Raw genomic sequence first — 19013 nt, forward strand, 5'->3', positions numbered from 1 at the left:
TTTATGGATTCAAATTTCTATTAAGAATCAGATCTAGTTTTCATTCTAAATTGTTCTTGAAATCATGCCCAAAACCACAAGGGGATTTGGCTTGTAGTCAGTGTCCACTCTAAATTTTTACCCATAATTTTTATCCATAATCCTAAATTTTTACCCATAATTTTTACTCCTAATTCTAAATTTTACTCATAATTTAGCAAACTGAGGATTTCTAAAACTTTGCAAAGATCTTAAGAGTAAAAGTATAGACCAGGGTTGTCAAACTCATGTTATCACGTGACATATCAGCACTTTTTTTCCCCTTTTCGCTAAACCGGGTGTGGGTGTGGCTAGTGTAGTGACGCATCCGGCCCACGGGCCAGGAATTTATTTATTTACTTATTTTGATTTCTATCCCAAAGGACTCAGGGCGGCTTACAACAGTATAAAATTACAAATAACAGCAACAAGAAAAAGAAGTCAAGAAAAAAAGAATATTCTAAAATCCTAATTAAAACTAAAGACCATTTAACAGCATACATACTAGTCATTCATACCAATTCAGACACATGAACAAGCTAGTGGTTGATTTAGGGCCCCCAGGCTTATCGGCATAGCTAGGTCTTCATGGCCTTACGGAAAGCCAGCAGGGTGGGGGCCATACGGACCTTGGGGGGGGGGGTTGGTTCCATAAAGTCAGGGCAGTGAAGGCCCTCCCCTTTGGCCCTGCCAACCTACATTGTTTAGCTGACGGGACCTGGAGGAGGCCGACTCTGTGTGCTCTAATTGGTCTCTGGGAGTTATTTGACAGCCCCGGTATAGACGGACAATAATTATTCTTTTATTTTTCTTTAAGGATTCTTAGATCTGAAGACTACATCCTTTTTCCTCAAAGACACTGCTGCCACAGACATTTTTTCATCATGTTGAATTTTATTTACATATTTATTTTTATTTAAGCAAGAGGAAATTATTTAAAAGTACTTAAGCAATTGTTAGCTTTAAGCACAAGACAACCAGGTGCCATCTTAAGCTTCTCTAGGGTCTGCAACTGATACCAACTCAAACATAGCGGGCACCTTCCCACTACCAGAATGCAAACATCATCAGTCCACATTTGTGAATGAGATAACGTTGTTGCTTATCTGCACTAAGAAATTTCTCTTCAGAATTCTTCAAGTGATATCTCAACTGATGAGGCAAATCATGCATAGGAAGTTGAGAAACTTGCTTTTGGGCACAGAGCAGTCAGTAATACAACAGATCCTAATGGATGCAATTTTGTTGTTTTAGACCCCAATCCCTCTCTCTAAGAAAGAAAACGGATAACTGTTTAAATGTTTTAAATTTAATTGTCAATCTTACAGCAGAACTGGAAAAGGAAATACAGAAGCTTGGCACTATGACTAGGAAAAGAAAAGAACCAGCAGATTTCTCAGCCTAATGGAGGCTGAAATATGAAAGAGGCTGGAAAAAGCAGACCAGAGAATTTTGGTTTAGGAATCTATTTTTCTCTAAGGAAAAGATAAACAAGAAAATTTCATTACAAATGTAATTTATTTATTTATTTATTACTTAGATTTGTATGCCGCCCCTCTCCGAAGACTCGGGGCGGCTCACAACATGTAGTAACAAATCATAAGCAATCAGACAATTTAAAATATTTAAATATTTAAAAAACCCCATATGCTAACAGACACACACACAGACATACCATGCATAAATTAAACGTGCCCAGGGGGATATGTTTCAGTTCCCCCATGCCTGACGGCAAAGGTGGGTTTTAAGGAGTTTACGGAAGGCAGGAAGAGTAGGGGCAGTTCTAATCTCTGGGGGGAGCTGGTTCCAGAGGGCCGGTGCCGCCACAGAGAAGGCTCTTCCCCTGGGGCCCGCCAACCGGCATTGTTTGGTTGACGGGACCCGGAGAAGGCCCACTCTGTGGGACCTAATCGGTCGCTGGGATTCGTGCGGCAGGAGGCGGTCTCGGAGATATTCTGGTCCGATGCCATGAAGGGCTTTAAAGGTCTAGCTACGTGGTATTAACAAAGTCTTGCTGCTCTCTCTTATGCTTATTTTTTGTGTGGAAGTAGGATGTTTATCTCATTATTCCTATCAAAGGCAATATCCAAGATTTGGGGTGGGGGTGATTTATTAACTTCTTATAAGTTAAAGTATATCCTATCACCAGTTTCTATTTCAATCATACTAATTGTAGCACACCACTGCCATCCAGTGGCAAGGCTGGAATACTGCATAAAACCTACACCACCAAAGCCTCATATGATCATTGAAAATAAATGAGGAAAAAGGACTAACTTTCAAGTTTAATACACAGAAATTTATTTTAAAGATTTTTCTAATATAAATAATAACATTGAAAGGTTTATTCTCCTTACATTATTATCTTTCACTGCATTTTTGCCAACCATCTTAAAATTTTATTATTTTTTTACATTTTTAAAAATAAACCCTCATGACTTCCAAGAAAATATTCTGAATTTGCCAGGAATAAATTGAATAATTACTGATATGAGCACTTTACCAGATGAAGAAAATGCTGAATCTAACCTCCATCTACTACCATGTTTTCCCAAAAATAAGACCATGTCTTAAAAAAATTTGAACCCTGAAATAAGCGCTTGGTTTTATTACCATGAACTCAAAAGCCCAATTGGGCTTATTATCTGGGGATGTCTTATTTTGGGGAAAACATGGTATAATCCATTGCTGCTTTGGAAATAAAATTTATCACTGTGACATTACAAATGCAGTAGCGTTTTAAAAATCTTAACATCAAACTCAGCAATGCACAACTACACTTTTTTATAAAATTCAAGTACTATGAGCAGTAGTCACTTAACGATGGGTTATTTCTAGGTATAATTGTGGTTGTAAATCAAAAACTACTTGTATAAAGGCCTGGCTAAATAGACAGAATCCAGTATATCTGGTTTAAGCAGTTGAGGTGTTAAAATATGAAATAAATATGCTGCATTTGCTCTTCAAGATACATTAATTGGAAGCAAACGACAAGAAAAACAAAAAAGCTTTTCCAAGCATACAAAGATACAAGCTCTCAATGGCTAATTTTATAGGGCCATAAAGAAAACAATTAGCAGGTGAAACTAATTAGAAAAGAATTGTGCAATAGTCATGTAAAAAATAATATTTTGTTGGAAGTATACTGCTGAAATAACTTTATAGGTAATTAAAGAAAATACTAAGGGGTTTTTTTCTGTAATTATTCTGAAATATATATGACAGTTTCAGAATCAGAGACATATGCATATGTTAGAATGCATATCTTGTGTTTTAAAACTATCTCGAAATATTTACAACCAACCTCAATAAGCTTAAGTTAGAGAAAAAAAATCATCTGTAGCTTAATTGTAGTTTAAAAGATATGTTGGCTTATGACTTCATGTCAATTGAAATTGGTGAGGGTCCTCAACCCACAGGTCACAGCCCACTACCAGGCCATGAGCTGTTTACAATGAGGCCGCCCAAAGTGGCAGGCAAGCATGTGCACATCCCCACTTGCACAAGTAGCAGGCAAGCACACATACACACACACACATGCTCAATTTCTGTGAGTGCTTCCCCACCGTTAGCATGGAACCATCTCCCCTTGCTCCCCCAACAGGCTGATCCATAAAATCAGAAAAGTTGGGGAACTCTGTTCTAGGGTTATCCATGAGGACTGTTATCACAATGTGGGCAACTGTATTAGCATACGCACACACACACACATAAAGTAATAACATTTGCTATGGGTGTATTACTTGGAACGCTGACAATCAATTTTATATATACGTCCATACCATTTCAATATAGTAGATGGCACTAACCAGTCAGATACCTTCTGCTCTATTGGATAATACTGTCTCAGCTGTCAGCAATCCCACTTACCTCAGTAAAATTGCCATTCGCCATAATTTTTAATTTTGTGTCCATACACATGAAGTTCAGAAATAATTACAGATAGTCTTCAACCTACAACCACATTTGAGATCAAAATTTCTGTGGTGAATTGAGACATTTGTTAAGTGAATTTTGCCCCATCTTATAACTTTCCTCTGCTAAGTAAATCACTGCAGTCAATAATTTAGAAACAGAATTGTTAAGCGAATCTGAATTCCTTTTTTACTTTTTTTGTCAGAAGGTCACAAAAGGTGATCACATCACCCCAGGACACTACAAATGTCATAAATGTGAGTCAGTTGCCAAGCATCCTGATGTAAATCACATGACCAACGTTTGTAAGTGTTGAAAAATGTTCATGTCACTTTTTCTGTGTCGTTGTAACTTCAAACAGTCACTAAGTATGCAATTTACTAAGTAAACAGTTTTAAGTTGGAGACTGTCTGTATGAATAAAATTAAATGTTATTTTTTCACTGAGGGAATTGTTTCTGTTAGGTAAACGTAAGACCGCAATTTGCCACTTTCACTGCAACATTCTCATGTGCTCCCAAAATCTTCTCAGGACAGAGAAAAGACAAATAAGACATATATAAAGGCAGATAAATGCTGACTGCAGAGGGAAAGAATGGGATGCATGACTATTATCTTCATTTCATATCCAGAAGGTTCGTGTTGATAATATATCCAAAAATGATTAAATTTTAAGGCTTCACATTTGTCAATTTAAGGTTGTTAACTGACCTCTCTTTTCTGAATGTCTGTTCCCATCCATCCATTTTCCCTTAAAAGCTTCCCCATCCTGTGTAACAAACATAATTTCATTCCTATTTAGAAAAACATCAGACATATACACTTGGCGGCCATAGATCCATCGGCACTGCTTCATTGGACTGTTGGCAGTTTTCCAGCACAACACCTAAAACATAACATTTAAAAAGTGAAAATATGTCTACATTAGTAGCATTCTGTATCTTCATTCTGCATTGGTCCTGGACTCGCTAAGTGCTTTACCGCTCTCTCTTAAGAGGTTTAACCAAGTCAGCATATTACTCCCAACAATTTACAATTTTACCCACCTCAGAAGGCTCAGTCAACCTTGAACCTAGTGGGATTTGAATTGCCAAATTGCAGTCAGCCGGCAGTCAGCAGAAGTAGCCTGTAGTATTACATTCTAACCACTGCGCCACTGAGGCTTTGGGTTATTTTTTTGTACTGAGAAGTCAATTGAGCCTATGTGGGTTCAGAAACCTATGACTCTATTGATGCAACTATACATAATTGTTAACCAATTCGAAAAGGAAATTTTCAGTGTTAGGAAGGGGGAAATGTCAGGAAAAAAGTACAATAGTTCAAAAAGTGCAATAGGTATACTTATTGTATGCTGTCCAGATGCAGCAATGGAGAGAGTAAGAGACAACTTACCCTTCCAGCTTGATCCAGTGCAAGAATATAAATCCTCAGACCTCCGTTTTCTTTAAGATGTTGAGGATTCACTCTGTAATCCAAACGGCCTCCGCTCACGAGAACCTTTTTTAGGTTAAGTTGCCTAAACAAGGACACAAAATAATTTATGCTGAAATAACAAGAATAAGAACAGAAAAAAGATATCTCACTTGGCAATTTAAAAAGTGAATTATTAATGAAAAAACTGCAGTGCTGACAGAGCCCAATGACTAAACAAAGAGAACATGATACAGTAACTTTTCTTAATCCTAAAAGACTATCACATCTGTACAATAAGCCAATGTGACGTTTTGTCCTATTCTGTTGCTAACATCTTTCTTCACCAATCATGCAATATATACCACATAACTCTTTTTTGTTAAAAAAATATAGTGCTTCAATAAAAACACAATACACAAATTATTGACTGTTAAGATAGTATCTGAAAATATCACTTGAAATGCAAACAAAAAGGATGGTAATATTCAACATTTCCTTACAACTCACGAGAGTTAGAAAGTGCACTGACTTAAAATCCTTAACTTTGGAGACAACTGGAGAGTTAAAATAGTTAAAATCTAGATAAGGCCATTCTGGGTTGAAATATCAGTGTAAACACAATAAACCATTTTAATAAACCATAATCCTTTCAGCTTTACTTATACTCAATAAATCAAACAGACTCTACAAGTTGCATTAATTAAATTGTAAAGATGACTGACAAGAGTGCATGCAAAGTTGCTTGTGCACCTGAAAAAAGAAAGTTAAGCATTATTTTTAAGAAAGCATTCTAGTTGCAGATTCAAGTAAGCGCAAAAGAATTTGATGATAATGATTCAAATAATAGTCAGAATCTAGGCAATCAAAATTTAAGAAATCCAAAAATTCATATATAGTAGTATCAAGTTATAATTTAAAAAGAGGATCATAGATTTGCATTTAAACATTTATAGAATTCCATTGTCATGTTTACAGTAATTTAAGCTAAACAAAATACAATTTACATTATCTACACTATCAGCATTTGGAGTAACATATTGGAGCTGTATTCCAAAAAAAAAAGGCCTAGAAAAAGCTGGATTTTTTTAATATTACAATTTTATTAAAATTAAATATTGATTTCATGCAATTGGCAATGTGATATTATGTTTCATACAAAAAATGGTTATTCTTCAGGCAGAATTGATCCAATCAGCCAGCCTGTTATGGGAAACGCCATTACTATTATCAGGTGAGCTGGGCCAAAATTCAAGAAGGACCAATTCTCATTCAGATTTCATTCCAGAAAATGCTTAAAACTAAGTTTCTCCATGTAGTGCTTGGATGACTTCTTGATTTGAATGTACTATTTTGACCTTTGGATTATTATTTAATTTTTACATTTATTTTAATGCTGTTTACTATAGATGTTTATATTTCAATTTACCAGGGACATTTTATAGGTAGGTACAGTGTGGTGAGTCTAATTGGATTTAGTGGTAACTGACTGATTGACTGGTGGACTAATTAGATTAAAAAATAAATACAGGTATATATTTTCACTTGATTCTCTGAAGAACAGAGACTTCTTCTGCAAACAATGCTACATACTAACTTTCAAATAAATCTCAATAAGCCCAACATCATTTGGTCACAGCTACCATCACAAGCCAAATAAGTAGAATTTCATGTGTAATATGAGTAAATAAAAAGTGAGTAATTGGAAGGAAGTTGGTTTCTAGAAAAATGCATCAGGCTGCTTACCTGCAATGGGTAAGCTATCCACAGCTGTCACATGGCTACCCAAAACCAAATCAGTCTTTGGCCAAAATTATTGCCCCACCTCTGCAACAGAATTTTCAAACCAAAAGCAGAAGTGTAATTTATATCTTATTTATATTTTAACTCTAGAGGCATCATTGTTCAATTTTACTGGGCAAAATTATTATTATTATTGTTGTTGTTGTTGTTGTTGTTATATTAATTTGTAGCACTTTAAAAACTAAAAAAAGACCCTTTAAAGAAATATCATAAGTGGGCCCAATTTCATTGCTTTAACAGACTAACCTAGGTACTATTCAGAAAATGTTAAATATTGGGGGGGGGGGTGTTTCAGTAAAGTTCTTTCTCTGGGAAAAATTGTTCAAAAGTTGAATATTTTTAAAGGATTTGTATGTTTACAAACTAGATTTGCTTTACATTGTCTTGTGTTCCTGCAGTAGTATATTTTTTTTAAAACCCACCCAGATTGTATCCGGACCAGCTCTACGTGCAAAAGCCTATTTCACACAACTGGAAGAACAATCTACACAAAGACTTGTACAACTATACAATGGAGCAAGCAATATTAGTCCTTTCACATGCAATTTTCTGTATCACAATGCAAAATAGCCTAGTATTAGACATCAGCAATATTAGTATGCTTAAAACAGAAGATTTTACAAAACAAAAAACAAAACCCAACAACCACAGCCTTTCAATCTGTTGACATAATTTTAAAAAATTCAGGAAGAGAAGCTTAGACAATTCTCGGGGGGGGGGGGAGATACCACTCACTTGGAAGCAATCTTCTTGCACTGATAGTCACTAAGCAAATAGATGTCTCCTTTTTCAGTAACACAAACTGTGGCACCATCACTTGCAGTGACAAAGGACATATTGATATCCTTATGATGTAGAGCAGAGACTTGGCGAGGGGAAGTTACACACTTCTCTCCATTAGGATCTAGCAAGTATCCTACAATGTAAGAGAATACCCTAGATGTCAAGTTTTCCAGATCTAGAATTATTTGGCATTTAAGCACAATTCTTTTCTTATTAAGAAAGGCAGAAATAAGCATTTTCCATTCACCCACGTGCATTTGCCTGGAGGATCAAAAAATTAATTGTAAACATATGCCAACATATGAAGCAGCTTTATACTGATTTACTCCACTACACTCAGCCTATTTTTTCTGATTGGTAACAATGTTCCAGTATCTTCTTGTCAAAGAACATATCTTTTGTAATGAAACTACATTAAAAGAGAACACTGGAAAAAGTTACGGATTAGAGCAGAAAAAGAAGGTCACAAAATCTGTTTATTAAATGAATAATTGCATGACATTCTGTTTAGCATATCACTAAAAGCAAACTTATAGGGAGGATCCAACTGTATGAAAACATTTTACAAACAAAACTTTACTTCTAATACAATTAATAAGTATATATTTACTTAGAGCACATTTATTTGAAAGGGTCTTAAATTTATATGGTTTCATAGAGTCATAATGCAACATTTTACCAGTCTGAATCCATTGCTAAATTTACAGATTACATTCACATACACTTTCAAGAAGCCTTGTAATTTTTTCTAAAATTTGTACCCATGTTGCCTTGATTATGTAGCTCCTAAATTGATAGATGTTCAAGTTCAGTTTCATTTAATTATAAAATCCTGTGTTTTCAGCATTAAAGGTATCTACATTCTGAATATTAAGCTTGTGGGAATTCTTTTAGTTTGTTAGAATAATCTTTCCTTTTGTGAGGATGGGAAGGAACATTCATTGCATAGCCAAGATATATATAGAGAGAGAGGGTTAGAAAGTAAAGGAAATCAAATAACGTAACTAAGAGAAAAATCAACAACTTCCCAAGGGCATAGTTAGCTTTAACCATTAACAGCACTACTTCAAATACATGTCAACTTTGGCACCTCATTAGTGGTACCGCAAGTAGATTGCAAAAATTATAGCAACATTTAAGATCCACAAACATCAAATGTTTTTTATTCCCTCTCACCCAATTGTCCACCATTCAGTCCCATTGTATAGACTGCTTCTTTGGTCCATAATACTGAATGGAATCTCCCTGCAGCCACACCAATCACTGTCCTTCCCTTAAGAGTTTTCGCTTGAATCTGTTAAGAAAAAAAGCCCACAGACATACATACAGGTGTCATAAATCAAATCATCTTAGCCCTGAATCTAAAGAACAAGAAGACAGCAGAATTTAACAAACATTTTAATTCATAAATTAAAATTAAAATAAGAACATGCATTATTTAATCAGCCATTGCGAAAGAGATGATAAACACTGCCATAGTGACACCATAACTCTGAAATTTCCTCCTCGGGGAGAGTTGCAAAGCAATCTCTTTTTAGTTTTAGATGGCAGAGACAAACATTTTTCTTCCAGCAGTTATTTCGAAGAACTCTTAATTGTTAGAGAGCTTTTTAAGAGCTTGCAATATTCTTTTCCTATGTTCTTTAATATTGTATTATTGTCATCTGCTTGGCTCATGTTTAGATTAAAAGCACCAAGAATGATGTTAATCACAATAAAATGCTTATTTAATAGAGTTCTGCAATGCACTCAACAGAAGTACAGGGCAGCAAAGCCTTCAAACCTCTATTATCTTTGTGTGCATATTTGCATCCATGTAGTCACTTCATTTGCCTGCCATATCCAGCAGAAGTACTATTTGTGCATGCACACATTGCATGCAAGAGCAATCAGGGGAAATTTTGAAATAGCCTAGCCTTCTGGATGATTCTTTGGGGGTTTTTTTCATTTAATATTACATGTTTATTCTGCCTTTATTTTTTGTTAATTAAAGGCAGTTTACATACCTAATATATATCTGAGTCGTGGTAGTGCAGTGGTTAGAATACAACATTGCAGGCTAATTCTGCCAACAGTTTGGCAGTTCGAATCTCACCAAGCTCAAAGTTGATTCAGCCTTCCATCCTTCTGGCACTGTAAAGCTTAGAGAGGGCTGTAAAGCCCGTGAAGCAGTGTATAAGTCTAAGCGCTAATGTTCCTTCTTCCTATATTCCTTACAATAAAAATCCTGTGACTGACCTCAGAACTCTAAGAGAGGACTAATTCTCACACTTCTGCTTTCTTGGCACCTTAACCACAATCCCAGTGTCCTGTGGCCACATGATCACCATTTATGATCTTCACAGCCAGTTTCTAACAAGAAATGTCAGTTGGACACCAGTAGGAAATGTAAAGTTGCAAGCCTCATTCATATAACATCACACTTAACTGCAGTAGGAACTGACAATTGCTATCTTAAACCAGGTGCAAACATATGATATTTCATTTTTCAATCGTGTCACTTAGCAAAAGAGTTACTAGCAAAATGGTGGATGGTAAATGAGGACTATATGTATTTTCCGTCATTGAGAAAGCTACTAAAAATTGGCATTTCAGACATGATTTCATAGATTAACATCTAACTGCTGCATTTCATTTTAATGTATTTTATGTTACATTTTAATTCTGGATTTCATATACAGTGATACCTCGTCTTATGAACTTAATTGGTTCCGGGAGGAGGTTCATAAGGCGAAAAGTTCGTAAGATGAAACAATATTTCCCATAGGAAATAATGTAAAACCGATTAATGCGTGCAAGCAAAAAAAAATCACAAAAACGGCACTCCACTGACCGCTGCCGCCCGGCTGTCACCTTTTGAAACAGCCGGGGGGCTTCTCGGCGTTCTCCCGAACGGCGAACCCGGAAGTTCGGCAAAAGTTCGGGTTCGGCATTCAGGTGGCTGCTGAGAAGCACCGCCGCCCGGCTGTCACCTTTGCAGAAGAGCCGCGGAGCTATCGGCCGGTCGGGAGGCTCAAACGGAGGTGGGGAATCCCAATAGAGAATTCCATGGGCGGAGCTTTGACGTCATGGAGACGTCCTTCCTGGCAAGCCGAAACGTGGAGTCCAGGAAGCCCCCCGACTGTTTCAAAAGGTGCTTCTCAGCGGCCTCCTGAACCCGAACGCCGAACCCGAACTTTTGCCGAACTTCCGGGTTCAGCATTCGGGAGAACGCTGAGAAGCCCCCTGGCTGTTTCAAAAAGTGACAGCCAGGCAGCGGTGCTTCTCGGCCGAGCCCGAGCCCGAACCCGAACTTTTGCAGAACTTCCAGGTTTGGCGTTCACGGCGGTGGGTTCGTAAGGCGAAAAAAGTTCATAAGAGGCACAAAAATCCTGAACCCCGGGTTCGTATCTCGAAAAGTTCGTAAGACGAGGGGTTCGTATCACGAGGTACTACTGTACTTATATAGTGATAGAACATAGTTTTATAATCCTTCCACAAACAGGTTTTGTGAACTGCCTAGAATGTTTATAATAGAGCAGAATATAAATACTGTAAAATAAATAATAAATATCACACAATACTACTATTGTGCATATACAGTGGTACCTCAAGATACGAACCCCTCGTCTTACGAACAACTCGTGATACGAACCCGGGGTTCAGAAAAATTTTGCCTCTTCTTACGAACTTTTTTCGAGTTACGAACCGGCGTTCGGAGACTGCTGGGAAGCCGCGCGGCTGTTTTAAAAGGTGACAGCCGGGCGGCGGGGCTTCCCAGAAGCCTCCCGAACGCCGGTTCGTAACTCGAGCAAAGTTCGTAAGAAGAGGCAAAATTTTTCTGAAGCCCGGGTTCGGTTCGGGAGGTTGCTGGGAAGCCCCCCAGCCCGGCTGTCACCTTTTAAAACAGCCGCGCCGCTTCCCAGCTGTCTCCTGAAGCCGAACGCCAAAGCCGAACTTCCGCGTTCGGCTTCAGGAGACAGCTGGGAAGCGGCGCGGCTGTTTTAAAAGGTCGCAGCCGGCCTGGGGGGCTTCCCAGCACCCCAGGCCGGCTGTCACCTTTTAAAACAGCCGCGCGGCTTCCCAGCAGTCGCCAAAAGCCATTTTTTTGCGGGGGGTTTTTTGGTTGCACGGATTAATTGACTTTACATTGTTTCCTATGGGAAACAATGTTTCGTCTTACAAACCTTTCGTCTTACGAACCTCCTCCTTGCACCAATTAAGTTCGTATCATGAGGTATTACTGTACATGATTTTGAATTGTACAGATTGAGATGGGCAGCTACAGAAATTTGGATGGATGGACAGATGCTCAATAAGATGTGCACACTTGGTGCATGAACATACAAATGTACAGGCACATCTAAAACATCTTCTTAGTAAGGAGGTTATTTTTACCTGTCTGGGAACACTGCAGTTAGGAGGAGGAGGATGTATACCAAGTTGATGAAAAGTATTGATGCCAAAGGCATATAGACATCCATCTTCTGTTAGTACAAGTGTATGATCCTTAGCTGCTGCCACTTGAGAACACTGATGATCCACCAAGCTTTCTACCAGTCTAGGAATCTAACACAGATGAACAAGAAAATGTCACCTTCAATATTTCAAGCCACATCTCTCTTTATTAGAAGGTTCATTATCAAGAACTCAAGCAGGATTATTTCAGATCAAAAGGATTATTTTGATTCCACTCATCGTTTGCCTTGTAGGATACCTTGTAACAATATTGTTATTATGACACACTTTTTTGTGGAGAAAATAAAACTCTCTCATTGTACTACAAAGCTGTTATTTTTCCTGATATAGTGGAAACTGGCTAAATAAATGTCCTAATAGTGTTTTCATTATATTCTAAGAAATTTATTAATTTTAACGTATAGGATTCTGGAAACTGGCTAAATAAATGTCCTAATAGTGTTTTCATTATATTCTAAGAAATTTATTAATTTTAACATGTAGGATTCTGTTTTGCTGAAAAGTACTTGTCCATGGCTACCTTTCAAAATATTATTCAAGATTATTCTTTAATTTATGTTCCATTCCAGATAATTTGAGAACTCATTAATAATGAAAGCAACCCATTATTTATGGAATCAACTACTAACACAACTTTTAACTATAGAGCAAAAAAGCTCAATATGATCTACCCATTAAAATTAGAATTATAGCATCCCCTAATTTCTTCAAGAATATATGAAATAATATGCATATGTCATATTTGCTTGTATACTTTATGTACATAAACAGTTAAAAGTATAAGAAGGGCATTTAATATTACAAGACCACCTTATCCCTCCAATTACACTGGACTATTTCGATCATCATTTCCATTATTCCACCATGGAATAAAAGTCTCCAGATGTGGATAATAGGGGAGTAATATCTGTGTACATGTAGTGTGTACATGACACTGCAGATATGCAATTAGAATTATAGTATTCATATTTAAAATAGACTACATTAAACAGAAACATGTTTTTTAATATCTGATAAAAAGCCACTTTTTAAAAAGAAATTAGAAGTTCTACCATGTATAGCTTAGTGGATCTAAAAATTAATATATTTTTTCATAATCTAAATTATTAGTTTTAAAATACCAAGCAAGTCTGTTCGTCACCATGCCCCAAGCGACCTCCTTGACCATGCCCACAGGTATAAATCTGTCCTTTCTGGGAAAGGAACACTGAATGAAATTTGCAGAGTACCACCTAAGAGAAGAGAGATTTTTTAAAAAAGTAAGAACTTGAACTTCATCTAGCTAACTTTTGCAAATTAATTTGGTATTTAAATCATTTACCTTGTAATAATATGGAAACAAATCAACAGTTTGATTTTAAATATATACTAAACAAATTTAAATAAACTGCACGATGCACATTTATAATACTAGATGCCTATACAAAGAACCACTTACTATATTGACTGTATTATAGGAAAAAGTAACGTAAGAAAAATGTATACATTGAAAATAATTGTCCTTATTTCTAATATTTTTGAAATGAGTTTTAAAAGCAACAAAAATTACCAAGATAAAGCTTAACTTTATACATGATTTATGTTTGTAGGTTATTTCCTACATATCCACCTATGGAAGCACGGACTGTAGCATAAGCTACATTCCATGCCAGACCTGGCTCCTACAAGTAACCAAGGAGATGTGGAACATTGGAAGTGACAGGTGCTTCTTTGAGGGAGGCTGAAATTCCAACTCCTTCCTGGAGGTGGGAGCTGTCTTGAAGAAGCCCTCTCTCAGTTGAACCATGCTGAACAACTACTGCCTAATCTCCATCCTTCTCTTTGAAAAGAAGGTTGTTGAGAGAATAGGGAAGACCACAGAGGAAAAAGTAGTACTAAAAATCATTTCTTGCTAAGGATTTTAGGATAGGACTGGATCAGAAACTAAAGTATTTATGAAAACTAGTTTAGCCACAGATATATAATAAGAAATGTGGGCCAAGAGTATCACAGATCTTTTCAAATATTCCTGTTAAAAAGAAAGGGAGCAGTTATGTAAGAACTCCTCCCAACCTCTATGGTCAATCAAGTGTTCACCACTGCTGCCACTGTAGTTTTACACCTTCCAATACTTTCCACAATGCCTACATTACCTGTTTAATATAAATCCCATTTCGAGGAAAGAGATCCACAAACTCAGGATGATGTCTACTCTGCTGACCACCATGGCCTAAAGTAAAATTGATGTTGTTTCCCCAGGTATAGACATCTGTAGGATCTAAAGTAAAATGGTAAATTCTTCACTGCAGTGTGTCATTTGATGTGTGGATAATATGCATTTACTTTTTTTCTGCTTATGAATGCTTTTCATATATTCCCAGAATATAATTTAGGAATATTAATCTGTATAACTGTTATTATTTCAACAACATTATATACCCAATAATTTGCAGAATCAAAGTTAAGGTAAAAGCATCTTAAAAGATAGATACATTCAATATACAGACATATAATTTCATCAAAGCTGAATCAGACATTATTCAATTAGAGTTAAGATTACTTTAAGAGAGAAGATTATAACCTCATCCTTTTTAATAGCAGCAATAATATATACACACTGACCCAAAATAGATGATTTAACAATACCCTCAGATTGGAATAATAAACACTGCAGCTTTAGGATAAAAGATTACTTCTACAAGCAGAGCAGATACAAAATTTTGGCCTTCCTGGTTTTCTAATTGACACCCACCCACCATAATGGATTGGAAATGGACCAGTTAAAGAGCCGAGGTGGCGCAGCAGGTAGAGTGCTGTACTGCAGGCCACTGAAGCTGACTGTAGATCTGTAGGTCAGAGGTTCAAATCTCATCACGGGTCAAGGTTGACTCAGCCTTCCATCCTTCTGAGGTGGGTAAAATGAGGACCCGGATTGTGGGGGCAATATGCTGGCTCTGTTAAAAAGTGCTATTGCTAACGTATTGTAAGCTGCCCTGAGTCTAAGGAGAAGGGCGGCATAAAAATCAGATAGATTAGATTAGAATGGATGGATGGATGGATGGATGGATGGATGGATGGATGGATGGATGGATGGATGGATGGATGGATAGATAGATAGATAGATAGATAGATAGATAGATAGATAGATAGATAGATAGATAGATAAACTAACAATGCCCACACATTATACTGTAATTGTTTTTCAGACCAAATATACCACGGAAGATATTCAATATCTACTGGACTATTATATTTAAGAGATACTTTTAATATACTCACTGACTATATCTCTTCCCATCATCCTCAAAACAATTAGATTTATGTGCATAACAAGCCTCTCAATGTAATGACCCACCTGTATTCTTGAAGGTAACGAAGGCTGGTCTGTCTTTCATAACAAGATCCAAAGCAGACAAGCCTTCTTTATCCTGAACATACAAATTCACACCATGCTGAAAGCAAGGAGAAAATAAATGGGGGGGGGGGGGGGAGATGAGACACTCTGCACTAAACGCATAATATAAAAATAGAATAATATACAAACCCAACCCCCCCAACCTGTGATGTCAGGCTAAACATTGTTAAATGCAGAAATAATTTTTGACCAATTATTTCTACTACTTTCTTCATTTTTGCATTCACACATTGTCTTTTTGTTTTATTTCACTTTTTCTGGCAAGTTAAATTCAATTATTGCACCCTTACAGTAGGGATATTTAATAAAGCAGCTACGAAATACAGTAAACATAACACAATCTAGATCAGTGATGGCAAACCTTTTTTATCTTGGATGCCGGAAGAGAATGCACGTGCGCTATCACGCATGTGCGAGTGCCCACACCCATAATTCAATGCCTAGGGAGGGCAAAAACCTCTCCCCGCACCCCCATAGGCCCTCTTGGGGCTGGAAACGCCCTGTTTCCCAACTTCTGGTGGGCCCAGTAGGCTTGTGTTTCGCCCTCCCAAGGCTCCAAAGGATTCTCCGGAGCTGAGAGAGGGTAAAAGCATCCTCCCACATCCCCCCCCCCGAGGCTCTCTGGAAGCCAAAAATGCCCTTCCAGAGTCTCTGTGTGAGCCAAAAATCAGCTGACCGGCATATACATGTACATTGGAGCTGAGCTAGGGCAACGGCTCGCGTGCCACCTGTGGCACCCGTGCCGTAGGTTCGCCATCACAGATACAGAACTACTCTCTAGTTTAAAGCCATTTTAACCGATGAGGCAAATCTGAATCCATTATGTCAGGTATTTCTCTACTTAATTTGAGAAATAAACTTTTTCCCAATTCATAATTCTTCAACACCCTTTTAATAGATATTAAGAGGTAAATCTGAATGTTATTGTCTCATATATTTCTCTACTTCATTTAATTTGATTGAGAAACATATTTCTTTCCAATTATTTTTAATTCATCATTTTGGGGGGGGGGGGGCTTTTTTTCTAAACATTTTGTTAAAAGACCAATCTAGTTATTTTATTTAGCACTTCAGCCATAGCTAAAAGCTATGTCTAAATGAAAGAAATATTAACTACATGGGATCTGTCAACAATGCAACCAGCATCTGTTCATACATTTTTTTCTTCTTTCACCCACTATTTGATTTCAGGCTTGGCATAGATTCGTAATGTTAATAAAAGTCGTGAAATACCTTTAGCAATGACCATGCACAATCTATATGGCCATAGAAAACGCCACGATGCAAAGCTGTCCATCCCGACTCCTTGTCTTTTGCCAACAAATCCACTCCGTTTGTTTCGGCCAACCAGTCCAGCACTCCTTTTTTACCACAAGAGGAGGCAATATGGAGGGCATTCCTGCCAAACAAATCTTTGCTTGTTGCAGCATTATAGCAGTGAGAAGTGAGGAAGGCTTTGATCTGACCTTCACTTCCCCGGGTCACTACGGAAACAATATCCAAAGCATGCTGTAACGAACGACACTTTGAGGTACAATCGGGCACCAAAGAACTCATCTTATTCTCTGATGAACTGTTCATTTATGCAAGACGAGGCCCTGCAAATTTTCCCTTTCTTCTTTGTTCAAAAGAGGTTCATGATTTCCATCTTTCGGGCAGCTTCCACAGGAATCTTTGTGCTATTAAGGCTTGATACTTAAAAAAATAAACAACTTTATTGATATAAAGTCAGAGTTCATTTCCTCATTTTAAATCTACAAAATATATTATTACTGTCCAGAAAAAGTACGACTCCAAAAAGCAACACACGGAGGGGGGAGGGGGCTCCCCCTCCACTCGTTCTAGTTCTTTCAAATAGCCATAATTGCGAGAGAGACCTGTAAGAGGAGTAAAAAGAAAAAAGAAATGTATTAGACTATCTAACATTGTAGAATGGCTGGGGTTTTTTTCTTTTTTTTAGAAAAAAAGCAATATTTTCAAATCAAACATTCTCCCCTAGTGTTCACCCATGTTATACAAACCTTGGAGAAAGACCCAGGTTTGCAGGGATCATTTAAGGGTATGTGCACACAAAAATATGAAGGGGTGGGGGGTGGGTTTGCTATGATAGTTTTATAGGCCTACTTCTTTTGTCCCATCAGATGATACTGTTTAATAAGAAGACATGAGGCAAGCCAACTTTGCCTGACCATAGAGTATGAAGAGAAACAGATGGCTGATTTGGCAGCATGGAACCACACCAAACAGGATGGATGCATCTGAATATATGATCCTGACAATTACTATCATGATGAGACTTCAGTACCTTGATGAAGTCTTAATCAGCAGTTCCTAGAACAGGATTAATAATGACATTGTAATACTAACTTCTTATGATCCAATAAAGTAAATGTTACACTTGATATTCAAAGTGCTTAATCTCAGTGGATACATATACGTATATTATAAGGACCCGGATTGTGGGGGCAATAGCCTAGCTCTGTTAAAAAAGTGCTATTGCTAACATGTTGTAAGCCGCCCTGAGTCTAAGGAGAAGGGCGGCATAAAAATCGAATGAATGAATGAATGAATGAATGAATGAATGAATGAATGAATACATACATACATACATACATACATACATACATACATACATACATAAATATTTCTTTTTAAATAGAACTTAATCCTCAACTGAATTTGACAGAAGGCTATGTTTCTTTTTAAGAGAATATTAATTATATACACTTTATGGTAAATAAATAAATAAATACATACATACATACATACATACATACATACATACATACACACACACACACACACACACACACACACACACACTGTTTTTATTTGCAGAAAAGCCAATCTGCAGATAAGCTGACTTTCAAAGTTTTAATTAAAATATTATCAAAAATGTGACATCTGCAAATAACACAATGCTCAAAATGTTCATATATTTTAATTTTCATAATTGACATCCACAATGGGTCCATTTTTCATAGTATTTTTAATAAATAATTGAGGGTCTGCTTATTTGCAGATGGGTTTATCCACGCGTAAACTCAAAATATCTGGTAGTTTTTAAGAAGCATAGGTAGGTAGGTAGGTAAAGATAATAGACAGACAGAAATAGTGCCTATTGTAGCAATCCCAGATGCCACTGTTAGGCAAATCCCACGGGGTCACAGAATCCTTGGTTCATGTGATCAATGTGATTTGTACTTCTGACAGCTTCCCCCTTGCCTTTGCTA

The 19013-nt window shown here is 37.0% G+C and overlaps 1 protein-coding gene across 3 annotated transcripts in view; it reads right to left on the reverse strand.

Annotated features, from left to right (window-relative positions):
* The window catches only part of IBTK (inhibitor of Bruton tyrosine kinase), a 51346-nt gene that overhangs the window by 27715 nt on the left and 4618 nt on the right, over positions 1-19013 (reverse strand). For all 3 annotated transcript variants that reach the window (XR_011557391.1, XM_070733109.1, XM_070733110.1), the window contains exons 2-10: positions 17014-17657; positions 15721-15817; positions 14519-14643; positions 13508-13618; positions 12306-12476; positions 9105-9222; positions 7881-8061; positions 5325-5448; positions 4644-4818 (exon numbers count right to left, since the gene is read on the reverse strand). Coding sequence is in view for 2 of the 3 variants with exons in the window: in XM_070733109.1 (XP_070589210.1) it covers positions 4644-4818; positions 5325-5448; positions 7881-8061; positions 9105-9222; positions 12306-12476; positions 13508-13618; positions 14519-14643; positions 15721-15817; positions 17014-17361 (1450 nt within the window). In the remaining variant the exon portion in view is untranslated. The remainder of the gene's footprint in view (positions 1-4643; positions 4819-5324; positions 5449-7880; positions 8062-9104; positions 9223-12305; positions 12477-13507; positions 13619-14518; positions 14644-15720; positions 15818-17013; positions 17658-19013) is intronic.

This window comes from Erythrolamprus reginae, chromosome 1, assembly GCF_031021105.1.
Source record: "Erythrolamprus reginae isolate rEryReg1 chromosome 1, rEryReg1.hap1, whole genome shotgun sequence".
Classification (NCBI taxonomy): Eukaryota; Metazoa; Chordata; class Lepidosauria; order Squamata; family Dipsadidae; genus Erythrolamprus; species Erythrolamprus reginae.